At 39.0% G+C, this 12,736-nt stretch overlaps 1 protein-coding gene across 1 annotated transcript; it reads right to left on the bottom strand.

Moving 5' to 3' along the window:
* Positions 1 to 3,331: 3,331 nt before the first annotated feature.
* LOC139912684 (interferon-inducible GTPase 5-like) lies at positions 3,332 to 5,490 on the bottom strand. Its single transcript, XM_071900546.2, has 2 exons — positions 4,935 to 5,490; positions 3,332 to 3,992 (listed from the first exon to the last, which is right to left on the bottom strand). The coding sequence occupies exons 1-2, from the start codon at positions 5,488 to 5,490 to the stop codon at positions 3,355 to 3,357; spliced, it is 1,194 nt and encodes a 397-aa protein (XP_071756647.2). The 3' UTR covers positions 3,332 to 3,354.
* Positions 5,491 to 12,736: the final 7,246 nt, after the last annotated feature.

Here is a 12,736-nt window from a genome sequence, read left to right as displayed (position 1 = left end):
ACAGTTTGTCACAGTTCAAATTTGTCACAGTTCAAAAGGAGCCCTTGTCACACAATAGAAGCAGAAGCTATGAGACCAGGGTTGGTCAACTTTCAAAATTGAACAAAGCATTGGCAACATACAATCTAGCATATGACTGCTTCATCAACGTCAAGGCTCTTATTTTTTCTTAGGGTTTTACTCCTGCTGCTGAAAATAAAAATAATAACGAAGTTGAATGAGAACTCAGATTGCACTCATTTTGTTTATTTTGATTTCATGTTGTGAAAGCCAGCCTACGCACCTGACCGGAACCTTTTGGTAGAGCACAGTGTCTCACATCTTATATTCGTTTTACTCTGAAATAACTTGAAAATGGTGCAATTATCGGGTGAAAATCTAAAGATTTCTGGGCTGGGCTAAGCCCCCAATGTTTCAAGATCCTAACGACGCCTCTGCTTTTGTCAGATTTGAGCCATCTTAATGGGAAGCAGGAGAATTTCAGAAAACATTGCATTTCAACCCTACTCAGTGCCGCCTGCCATCAGTAACCCCACTCCCATGCAAGTGCAGCTCAATAGCTTTCTAGAGAAGTTGACCCCATGTCTCTAGCCTGTTCTGTTGCTGCATAATAAGCCTTCAAATGTGGCCCGGGGTCAGAGTTCAAAGGGCAATATTGCAGTGCAGGAACCACCCATGTTCTTCATATTGACATATGTTACTCTCCAGGTCAAGGCCTTTCCTTTTACAGCAAAGTAAAATTTTCACCTCTGTCCGGCTCCAGCCTCTTTCAGGCGTAATTTCTGAGACCCTTTGAGGCTCCAGCCTTAATTTATTTAGCAGGTGACATCAAATGCTAAAATGCAAGCGATTTATATATATATATATATATATATATATATATATATATATATATACTGTATTTGGCCTCGAAATTTCTCTACAACCATATTAACCAATTTAAAAAAAATCAATATTAGCACCAAAGAGCTCAAGCAAAGAAATGCAGCAAACCGGAATCCCTTATTTGGGTAGAAAATGTAGGCTAGACTAGTGCATAGCAAAGATAATAGCAAAGCCATTGATCAGTCTCACACGATCGGATTGGCAGTGTCCCCCAGCAATTGGTCAGAAGCCCCAAAAGCTAAAAATTTCACAGGTCAGAACACATAGCTGGTCACCACCAGGCCTTATTCTGGTCAGAACACATCATCATAACATCAAAGCTGGCCACGTTTAGACCTTCTTGTTTAACACTTGAGAGGAGAGGTCACATGACTTCTGTGCCTGGTGTGAAGGTGCATCAGTTCCAGTCCCTGTGTGGAGGTGCCCCCTGGTGGAGGTTACACAGTGCCTGCAGGCAGACCCTTCTCAACCTTCTCAAAAGGAGCATCGCCCGGTAAGCGTCACTTAACAACCAGTTGTTCAGTCCGGTTCTGGTACATACTATGCAGACTAACCACATCCACTCTCAAATTCAATATCTGACATTTTTCAGGTAAAATGTGGTTGTCACTCTCCTTAATAACTAAACTTTGAGTGAATTTAACAGGATTAAGCAGTCCATTGTGGAGTGACAACCGTTTTTAGCTGCAATGTGCATGTATCCATGGGGCAAGTAGTGAGTCCTCTTTCACAGCTGATGTAAGATACTACCACTAAGGGACTCAAGGGGTCGCTAAAGTCATCAAGTTTAAAATTCTGCCGGCAGTAGCTTTAACCACTGTGTTGCACTGTGTTTTTTTTATTTCACAAATTGATTAACATACAGTATATACAGTACATTATAAATGTTGGAAGATGTATGTGTGTGTGTGTGTGTGTGTGTGTGTGTGTGAGAGAGAGAGAGAGAGAGAGACTACTGAAACAATATTTTCTCTTTTGTAGTTCTATGTATTATTATTATAATTGTTATATTATACATTGATCTTGCACGTGCTTTTTTTTTTATATCTTTCTGTCTTTCTCACTAAAAATAGTTGGGTTAAAATTAACCCAACCCATTACCCATAACCCAACACAGAGTTAAAATAACACCGACCCTATGTGTTGGGTAGATGATTTTACCCAACCTGTTGGGTTATCCAATTATAATTATTATTGTATATGTTATTATGATTATTATAATTATTAGAATAATAATAACCCAACAGTTGGTAACTTTTGTACATTTATTCATTTGTTTGCTTGTTAAGATGATACTATCAATGAAAGGAAACAAAATAATTTCATTTAAATTCTTAATAAAAGAAGCATCACTTAACATGCTTAAACTTTCACTTGCATGCATATTTACACATACACAGGCACTTACACACATACACTTTCACACATCCAAATTAAATAAACATAAACGATTAATTAACATATCAACTGGTCCATCCTTGCCCAATGTATAAAAATGTCTATATACTGTATAGGTCTATATATATTAAAATGTCTACATATATAGTTTTACACAGCATGTATTCATTATGTACAATATGTCATGTGTAGGTGAAATGTATTTTTTTACAAAATACATAGGAATATGTCAGACCTGCTTTTACAACTTTAACTAATGAAATAAACTATAAACCATTAATAAAATAGAAACTTGCAGCTCATCATGTAAGATCATTGTAAATGGCATACAATAAGAGTGCTTTTGCAGTGCTAAAGTTGTTTAATAAACCTTGGTCCCCATACATCCCAAGTTCTGTTGACAAACTATGGACGCCCTTGCCACTCTACCAGTAGAAGGAAGCAGCCGTCACCATGGCACAAATCCTGGGTACTTTTAACAAGTTGTGACCTGCAGACTTGAAGTGGTGGATGAGGTTTGTAACACACTTTGTCATGTAAGGAGACACAGACCAAGTTTTTGTAATTGAGTGTGAACAAGTGAATTTTGCAACAGGGATGCAATCTGAGTGTACAGTGAACACCAAGTCTATTGCCGCTTTAAAATCTCAAAGTATTGTAATGATACCAGACAACAGCTAGGTGGCAGTGAAGGAAGTCATGATATTTTCAAGAAATTCATTGTTTGCAAGTCTTTCTGACTTATCTCTGACATGGAGAAATAGATGTGGGAACAAGTTTCATGTAGTGACAAAACAAATTTTTTCAGTTCAATTTAATGCACATTTTATTGAAATCAAATAAAAGTCATTGCTGTAACCAGAAGAAGGTATAAATTTCACTATTATATTGAAATGACATTGTACAGAACAAAGTGTTTGTTGAAAAGAGCTGTTAGATTAGAAATCATTTGCATACATAATGTAATGAAAAATCACACTGCACCAACTCAAAAATGATTGTCAAGTTCTTAGCATTGTGCTATGTTTTAACTGTGCTGCTAAATGTGATATTGTCGTTCATGTGATGATATCACACTGAGGTGTTCAAACCCAGAGCCTTCTTCAGGACCTTCTGTGCATCCTCAGCAAGCATGTTCAAGCAATTACTCAGAATGTTGTAGGTTGAGATAAAGGAAGCTGTCATTGCTACAGGGATACCAAATATTGGAACGAATCTCAACCCTTCCTCTGCTGCGACTAATGCAGCTGCTGTTGCAGACATGGACATTACTTTAATAATAAGCTCTTTGTTTATTACATTTGCAGCCAGGGGAGAAGTCATGACAGCTAGTAGATCATTCAAAGGCACATGTGTGCTATCAGCAAGTTTCTGCAGTGACTTGCTATCTAGACCAAACCCATTCTTATACTGTCTGTTGACATTAACCAGAATATGTAAATCAGCAGCAATGGAAAGGCCAGGAACTGGTGGAGATGCTGCAAGTGCAGATTTTAGAGCATGGTATTTAATTTTGGCCTGGAAAGCCTTTTTTTTCTTGTTGATGATCCACAGGTTGATGGTGGGAATGGCGAACAGCAGAGCATTCCTCTTGTGTGCAGGAAGCTCTTGCTCCATGGTTTCCTCTAAGAGTTGGAAATCATACAGGTGGAGATCAAAACTGGAGATCAGGAAGACCTTAGGAGACTCCACACCCTGTTTTTGAAGACCTGTGTCACAAAAGGAATGTGATTTGATCAGTTCAACTTCAGATGATCACATTAAAATAAAACAAGTTTACTTTGAAGAGCTGTTGTGTTTGCTAACCACATGTACAACAGTTAACTATAAATAAGATAGTTGTGGTCCACTGTTCTGCAAAACAACGTATTTTGTGGGAGAAGATTGTAGGATAACAGACCAATCAATTTTAAAGGTTGAAATTTTATTAAAAAAATAAGTACTGCTGGGTGGATAATATGTAAACTGAATCGAAGGATAGCTCCAAACAATTCAAAAAAGGTATTCAGTCATATTTTAAGGGGCCACATTGAATTTTTGATACAAGAGAATGTTTGTTACGATGGCATAAGCCAATTTTATTGTTTCACCAGATAGACTGATTTCTGGTTTCCCCTCCATAATGTAAACATAATCATACCAGATAAAAGGTGGATAAAGAACAAGAAATTGTTAATGATTAATTGTAGCCCTGAAGCACAATCTGTCAATTTAATGCTACCTTTCTTATTGACAAATGTTCAAAATTTGTAGAACATAACTTCAAGGAACAATAAGTAACATTTTTTACTGTCCTATAGGACAAAATGACGATAATACTAGGTGTTCCAAAAGTAGATAGGCTATACGTACATTACTCAATATAATACTCACTGTATTTCAAGGTAGGCCTATTATCTATGGACTATTGAATGTTGAATAATTTTGTTACAATGACTACATAGAGATAAAGATGACTAACACTATACAGTTTTGTATTTTATTATTATTAAAAGCTGCATACCTACTTTTGAAACAAACTGTGTATCTAACCTAACTCCACCCCCAGACAGATTTTTCTTTAGTGTTGCATACAGATTGGTCTGTTTTCAACAGTGAAAATCCAGTAAATACAATAATTACACTCTCATCAGATTAGAAAAGATGCTAACCTTGAACACAGTCTTGTCTGATCCGTTCAAAAGTCTTCTCTTTGTTGAACTCCCTCTGACTTCTTTCCTCATCACGTAAATTGTGGTCAATTTTTGAGCGAACAAAGTAGAACTTCTTCCCCATCTTCTGAATCTCCTGAGCAAGCTTCACATCATTTTCTCTGAAGCGATCAGCTGAGATGATGATGAAAAAATCAAACTTTTCAAATCCAACATGCTTCAGGTACTTGCTAGCAGGAAAATTGGTGGTGCCAATCCCAGGGAGATCCCACAAAGTAACATTTGGGTAGTTTGGATGTGGGTATGCTGTAACCTCCATGGTGGTTTCTACACAACCAGTAGGAGCAGCGCTGTCATCCTTGTTGTCTAAGCTTCTGAAGGAATTAACAAAGGTAGATTTACCAGAGCCTGACTCTCCTGTGATGGCAATGTTTAATGGAATATTATCCTGCTTTTCCAAATACTCTTGGACCATTGCAACAGCTGAGGCTGCATCATTGTTCTTCAGCGCTTCTGCAATCTCTTCATTTATTTCATAATCATTTGGATTTTCCATGGCAATCCTTGAAAATGGGAGAAAAACAAACATTACATTATTTTGGGGAATAGCAGTATCACTTCCAGTCATTGATCATCACAAAGCACCAAAACAGCAATAATTTAAAAAAAAATCAATTATATTTTCAGAAAAGCATTCATTCATGGCCTCTTTTCCCTTAAAACACCCTACCTTCATATAACTTACAGTTCACCAGTTTGATAGTACTTACTATGATGTATGCTATGAATTCAGTTGATAAAGATTTATTTCAGCCAAAAAAGGAAGGTAAAGTCTATTCCACAAATAAGAAGGTAGGTAAACTCAGTTTAGGTGGGTTGGCCTCCACTGCATCACTGGAGATAATATTAAGAGGCTGTTGGAACCTCTATATCTTATTGATACAGTAAAAACCAAGAGTGTTACACTGAGCAGAACTTTGGTAATAAGCCCAGGAGAGAACGTGACCCCAGCTCCAGAGAAGACAGTCAGAGAGATAAAAAAAAAAATATCAACCTGTTGTTAATAATCAGCAGCTACTCACTCTGAAGTCTTCCTGATGTAGAAATGGATGAAACTGGAACAAAGATCTTGCCGTTTCAGAGATAGCACTCTCCTGTAGACTTATGACTTATACAGTAGGCTATGCTCAGTTACAAAAAAGGTTGGGCTGTTCAGCTATAAGAAAAGCTTAAAGTCTGCTTCTACACTCCAGCCAGTTTTCTAAGCCACTGAGGCAATAAGAAATGGGTAGAGACGTTTTGCAAACTCATAGTTATACTGAAATTAGAGCTCAGCTGTCTGGATGTGCAATTTCGTTTTATGGCCCGCTGTAGCTTATTGCTAATAAAGGTTTTATTGTCCTCCCCAACCTAAAAAAACAAGGAAAGATTTTCAGGATGTGTATTCAGGATATTGCTGGTTTCTTTGTTTGCTGGTTGTGATTGGATTTCACATGATCTTGTGACTAGCCATTGTTTCTACCCATCCAGCATGTCTATAATAGTTCTAAAGTAGGCTTATTCAAAAGTAATGTCTTAGATTTGATGTTTAAAATACAAATCACAGAGCATCGATAGAATGGTCATTCCCATTCAAATCAGTGTTCCTGGATGGTTGGAGTGGCAGCCATTTATATGTGTACCATTGGCAAACCGACTTACAACAAGTCGTTGAGGCAAGAGGTTTTGCAGCAACAATAGAGTTGTCACTCATGCCTCCACTAGGTGGTGCTCTTTTATAAGCTGCTGCTGTCTTTTTAAGTAGGTCACAACTAACCCTTACAATGCCATAGATAAGAATGCTGTGATGTTTCAAATGGGCCACACTCACAAAGTGCGGTACAGTGATATGTCCCACTCTATCTCTACGGGCAAAACAAAAAATCAACGTTTTCTGTGGTTGCTTTTTCTGTGTTCTGATAATTTATGTTAAATGTATCTGGTGTAAATGACTTTTCGTTACCTTTTCACAGTTATCAAAGAACTGCATTGTCATTAAAATGTTTATTTCCTGGAAGTCAACAAGCTAGCAAACTTCCGTGCAAACTTCCGTTCAAGAGAGGAGTCATGTTAGCATTTTGAGACTAAAAGAAAAAAGATTTTAATGATCTTGCTGTTGTTTGACAACTGTGAAAAGGTAACGTCAGATTATTTACATAATATACATTTCACAGAAATTATTAGAACACAGAAAAAACAACCACAGAATATGTCGATTTACTGTTTTGCTCATAGAAATTACCATAGCAAACATTCAAGTTCTGTGATACAATAGAGTATGTTCTTGCAAACCGTTTGTACATGCCGTACAACTGCATGAACCCAAATTTGACACACAATTAATCCAACAGACATAGTGGACACACAATGACTAGATGGAATGTGCCATATATTGTTTATTTCCCACTGTAGCTGTGACTCTGCTACTGAAATCAAGTTCTGCTTATCACTTGTATGCCCCTTGTGTCTTAGTTGGTTACTTTCTGTCAGAATTACATGCCCTATTTTTCAAATAACTGGGAAAATCTGTGTGTGTGTGTGTGTGTGTGTGTGTGTGTGTGTGTGTGTGTGTGTGTGTCTACAATACTACAATTGCTATCTTGACAGTTCATGAAGACAAGACTACATGTGTAGAAACAAACACTGTGACATGGACAGAAGACATACAACAGCTAGACACACTGAAAACAAACACACATGAAAACAGTGGCACATGTTCCTACGGTATAAAATAAATTCTGGGTCCTCGTAATAAATTGTGACCTGCACATTTGAAGTAGTGTATGAGGTCTGAAACTAGGCTATGTCATGTACAGAAGACACAGACCAAGTAAAGTTTTGTAAATGTGTGTGAACCACTGAATTTTGCAACAGAGATGCTGCCCGGTTCAATCTGAGAAGGGAAAGAGTTACATATTGTCGACAGGTTTTTAAAAAGTCAAAAGTATACAGTGTACATAGAGTTCACTTCCACTTTAAAATGACTGGTGCCAGGTAGCACTGTAGGAAGTCATGCCATTAATAAGAGATTTAATGTCTTTGCACAACCTTCTAGCTTATTTCTGGCACAGAGAAGTAGATGTGGGAACAAACTGACTTTAATTTAATGAAAAACAATTCAGTGTTCTTTATTTCATTTTCATACACAATTTTTAAAGTTGACTAAAAGCCATCCGTTCAACCAGATGAAGATATTTGAAAATAATTAAACTACTTGACCTGATATTGTGCAATCCACAGTATTTATTCAAAAGAGCTATTTGTATATAGAATACTGCTGCCCCCACACCTCTTGCATCTGGTCACTGTGTGGAAAGAGCAGATGCAAAGGGGGCCGCAAAGAGCATGTTTACCAGCTCGCCGCACAGGGAAGAGACGTAGAAGAAGAGTGGCAGCCATTTCTAAGATATCCATATGAAAACAACTAGGACAAGCCACACAAAGGTGAGATTTTATACTTTATTGCAAATATTTTAACACAATAGTATATTCAGATATACTGTATGTGTATTATGCATAAACTGTGTAAGTGACAACATCGACTTTCTTTTATGTTTTGAGTATGCGCTTGTTTGGAACAGGTTTAATGAGAAGAAATGTGGAAAAAAGTGAGTAAATCCTGTTATGTCTCTGCAGATCCTCTCAACTATGGGTAATTGATAGAGCATAATGTACACCAAAAGAAAACTGCTGTTCCAAACATAATAAATGAGTAATCTGATTGATCTGATAAGTAAACTTTTGTTAATAACACATTTTTAACTTTTTTTTTTTTTTTTTTTTTTTAAATGTAACAATGATGACGTTATCCTAAAGAGGAAAGCATTGAATTCTGTGTCTGTGATGCCCCTCATAGTATAGGATGATATTCTACGGTCTTTCCCCCTAGGCCATGTTATTCATTGTAGTCAAAAAGGTGCACAGGTGCTTTTCTGAGATAGTGTATATTTATATATATATATATATATAGAGAGAGAGAGAGAGAGAGAGGGAGAGAGAGAGAGAGAGAGAGATTGGGTCTGTATCAAGGGTTTTCTAAGACTGGTTTAAAGATTCTGTCACTTAAAATATTCAACAAATGACAACGGTTGCATAGTTATATCGTTAATACTTGCACTGAGATTGTTTCAACTACTGTTGTGAATTTCAGTGATATCGCTATAGGATGCATTTCAGTGAACTAACACTATTTATTTAATTGCATATTTGGAAGGTTGACCAATGAACTACTTTGCCCATTTTCCGAGTGCGTTGGCCTTCAGGTCAAAATCCTGTCTTTGAGCAATCAATGCATCACCGTTTTTCTGTTCTTCTTCAAGGACAGGGTGGTTGATGACATCTAGCCAAACTAGACTGGCAATGAAGTGTAGCCACGTCTTCAGTACACGCCCATGGAACGGCTGACAGCTTTTAAATGCTTCTTTGGTTTGGTTGTCTGATTTTTGCACCTCAGCCAGGAATTCTTTGCTGGCTGCCTCTGCATCACAGTTGAGGTTAAAGTCAGTGAACTTTTCGGGGGGAGGTATGCGTCTCTTTCTGGCGACAGGAGTTGCATCAACTCCGGGTTCAGTGCTGTTTTCTTTGGGGACCGCATTTCCGTTGGCTCTTTGTACTGTTTTGACAGACTTATCTATCTCATCTACCACTGTAGAGTTGGCAATGCGGAGGAGGTGAAAGCGTAAACTGTGTTCGAAAAACTGCCCCAGCATGAAGTTGACCCCCGTGATTTCTTCATTGTTGCTGGACCTGTTGTCTTCTGCTTTGTCAATGCTCTGCTTGTCAATCAAGAGCTGCCTGAGGTACCTTAGGGAGATAAACACAAAAACATTGCTGAAGCTGACATGTGCATTCAGTGATGACAAACTAATTTTGTAGTCCACATGCATGTACACACATGCGAGTGCACACCTACTGCAGTCAGACAGATGTGCACATACACAAACACATGCTACAGTACCTACCTCTTTGCCTCCTCTCTCATTCTAGTGGGATTGTTGGCGATGTAAGGTACCAGTCTCAGGTACTCGCTGACCGTGTAGACATACGGTGGATAGGTCCCTCTCGGGTTCTTGACGAACAGACCTGGGATGGGCCCTGATTCTGACACCCACTCACCCCTGGCCTCTCTGGCTAGGGTGTCAAACAGCACGGCCAGGGACAGGGCCACCACCCCCACCCCGCCCAGGGTGACCTTCCCCTCCCTGCCCACGGTGGTCCTCAGGCCTAGGGTGAAGTCCTCCAGCTGCTTGGGGGTCAGGGAGGCCTGCACCGCCGCGTAGTGGTTCCCCAGGTTATGTGAAGAGTTGATGGACAGCATGTTGAAGAAGTGAGGACTGGGGTTGTAGTCTGGGAAAGGGCAGATATCTCGGGCGACAGAGGCCAGGAGGGCCGCATCCTCGGCGGGGCACTGCATGTTCCCCATCCTTACAAGTTAGGTGGAGATTCGTCTGATGAAAACGGTCCCCAGGTAGACAGCAGTGTCTACTCTCTGTGTGTCTGTCCGTCTGGCAGACTGTCCCTAGCCTCCTCGACTCATCATTAATAAGGTCATAGTGGGATCATGACGAGAAATCTGTAATCAATAATTAGCCAGCAGCTTCCACCAATGTGTGTGGGTGTCTGTGTTTGCAGATTGCATTAGTGTTTGATGAAGATCTGCTTGTCATCTTGCCAAAGCAAAGTTTGCACATTGATTTTTGGTTTTAAATGTGACTCTATGAGAGAGAGAAGGGCAAAGAGTGAGTGAGAGAGAGCTGGAGATAAAGAGAATTTTGTAGTGGAAAAAATGATTATATGGATTCCCTGTTTTTTTGCCATCTGTCTGTGTGTCTCTGTCCCTCCATGCATTACACAGTATGTGGTCATCTGCCTCCCAGCTTGTCAACAACATGGTGACAATGGAAACATGACATAACAGTACTTGTCAATAGTGATTAACCAACAAAGAGAGACAAGAGCAAGTGAGTCCAAACAGAATGATTCGACTTTATTTTCAGTATGACTCCAGAGCAATTGAAAGTTGCATAAAAGCTTCCAAGCTGTGTAACAGGATAAGTGCACAGATTGTAAAAAAAAGAGACAAAATTCAGTCAAAATCAGTTCTAAAATTGAGCTTGAACCATGCATTAAACTGAAATGTAAATTTTCAGACATATTTGTTTAACATGTGAAAGAAATACATCGTTTAATTTGATTAAAAAAGTGTTTTTTACTACTTGTTTTCCAAGGGTGTCAAGGTATATTCATGATAGCAACAAACCCTGTGAGATCTTTGACTATTTATCACAATAGAGGTGAAGCGTTTAGCTTCATTGTGTGATTGATAGTTTGTAAGAATCATCTGGCATTTTGTTTTCAATAAAAATATTAGTTTATTTTGCTTATTACATACACTGTCAATTAGTCAAACTCTCTAGGACATGAGTACACCTGCACCTTAACTTTGCACTGTGTAGATTGTGAGTGTGGAACAAAAAAGAAAATCATTCACACACAGAAAGGTCTAAGGTTTTAAGTGGCTCTTAAAAGAGCCTTTTTAGTGGTGGTGGGAGTTTGGGAGGCATCAGACAACAATATGCTGCCACACGACTTCGCCCACTGAACAGAGGTAGGTGGTGTATCTTTGTCTAACTTCCAGTGCTTCCTTGGAGGCCTTCTTGCTGCCCACTCATTGGATGGGCTGCACGGCAAGCATGGGGGCAAGCCTTCCATCCTCTTTGTCATCAGCCTCTTGCTAGTGAAGGAAATTGGGACGCAGGTGGCCTTCACCACTGCAAATTTGGTGCAGACTCTGTAGTAGAGTCTCCACTGGCCAGCGAGGATCCCAAAGGTGCATTCTACCTTTAAAGCTGCAATAGGCATCATTTTCTGACCACTAGAGGGTGACAGAAACCGTAACACATTTGTACATAACAGACAGCAAAGCCACTGCACTATAGCGGCCTACTGTTGTAAATAAAATATCTTCACGGGTGCTATGAAACTGTTTTGAACATTATAGCCTTTTAAAGTAATAGGATTGTGTTTTATACTTGTAAGCTGTTAGTAATAAGGAATGTGGGTGCGTGTGTGATGGTAACTTTGTGTAAGGAGCTCAAGGTCAGTCAAATGCAAGATAGGCGCGCAGCTTCTTGAAAACAACTCCTTATTAAGATATGATATAGAACACAGGAAACCACCTGTCAGACACACACCCAAGGCACAGGAGAAATCACTCAAGGTATAACCAAGGTTGTGCAGGATTGTGTGTGTGTCTTATCATCCCTAAAGTTTAGGTCCACCCAAGGATGGAGTCGGATGAGGAAGAGGAGAAGGCCCGAACCAATGAGAAGAGGACAGCACCCAACTTGCACATTTCTTTGTCTGTAATAGCATAAATATACTGGATCAGGAGAAGTTAGGTTATCAGACTGTGGACTGGCTCTGATGCTGTTATTGGTCAGGGCGAGGCACATTTGATCCAGAATTCTGTAACTGTTTTTTGCTTGCTGAAAGAATCACTAAAGTTTTGAACTAAGATTCTCAGTGTGGACATTTGACTTCTTTTAGTCTTTTGAGTATTCTGAACATTCTGCTCACCCTCTGGGGGTGAGAAGTTTTCTGTTTCAGCTGAAAACTCCTTCACTACCAAGGATAATCTTTGTAAAGCACCGTGCATAAATACTAATAGCTAAGCTAATGAAATCAATGAAATCTCCACATAGCACATGTTAGTTTTAGGATTGGTTATAAGGTCTGATATCGCTTATTGCAGGTTTGAATGC

The sequence above is a fragment of the Centroberyx gerrardi genome, chromosome 13 (genome assembly GCF_048128805.1).
Source record: "Centroberyx gerrardi isolate f3 chromosome 13, fCenGer3.hap1.cur.20231027, whole genome shotgun sequence".
Taxonomy (NCBI): Eukaryota; Metazoa; Chordata; class Actinopteri; order Beryciformes; family Berycidae; genus Centroberyx; species Centroberyx gerrardi.
The sequence above is the reverse complement of the archived record's forward strand: the minus strand, read 5'-3'. Positions and strand labels throughout refer to the sequence as shown.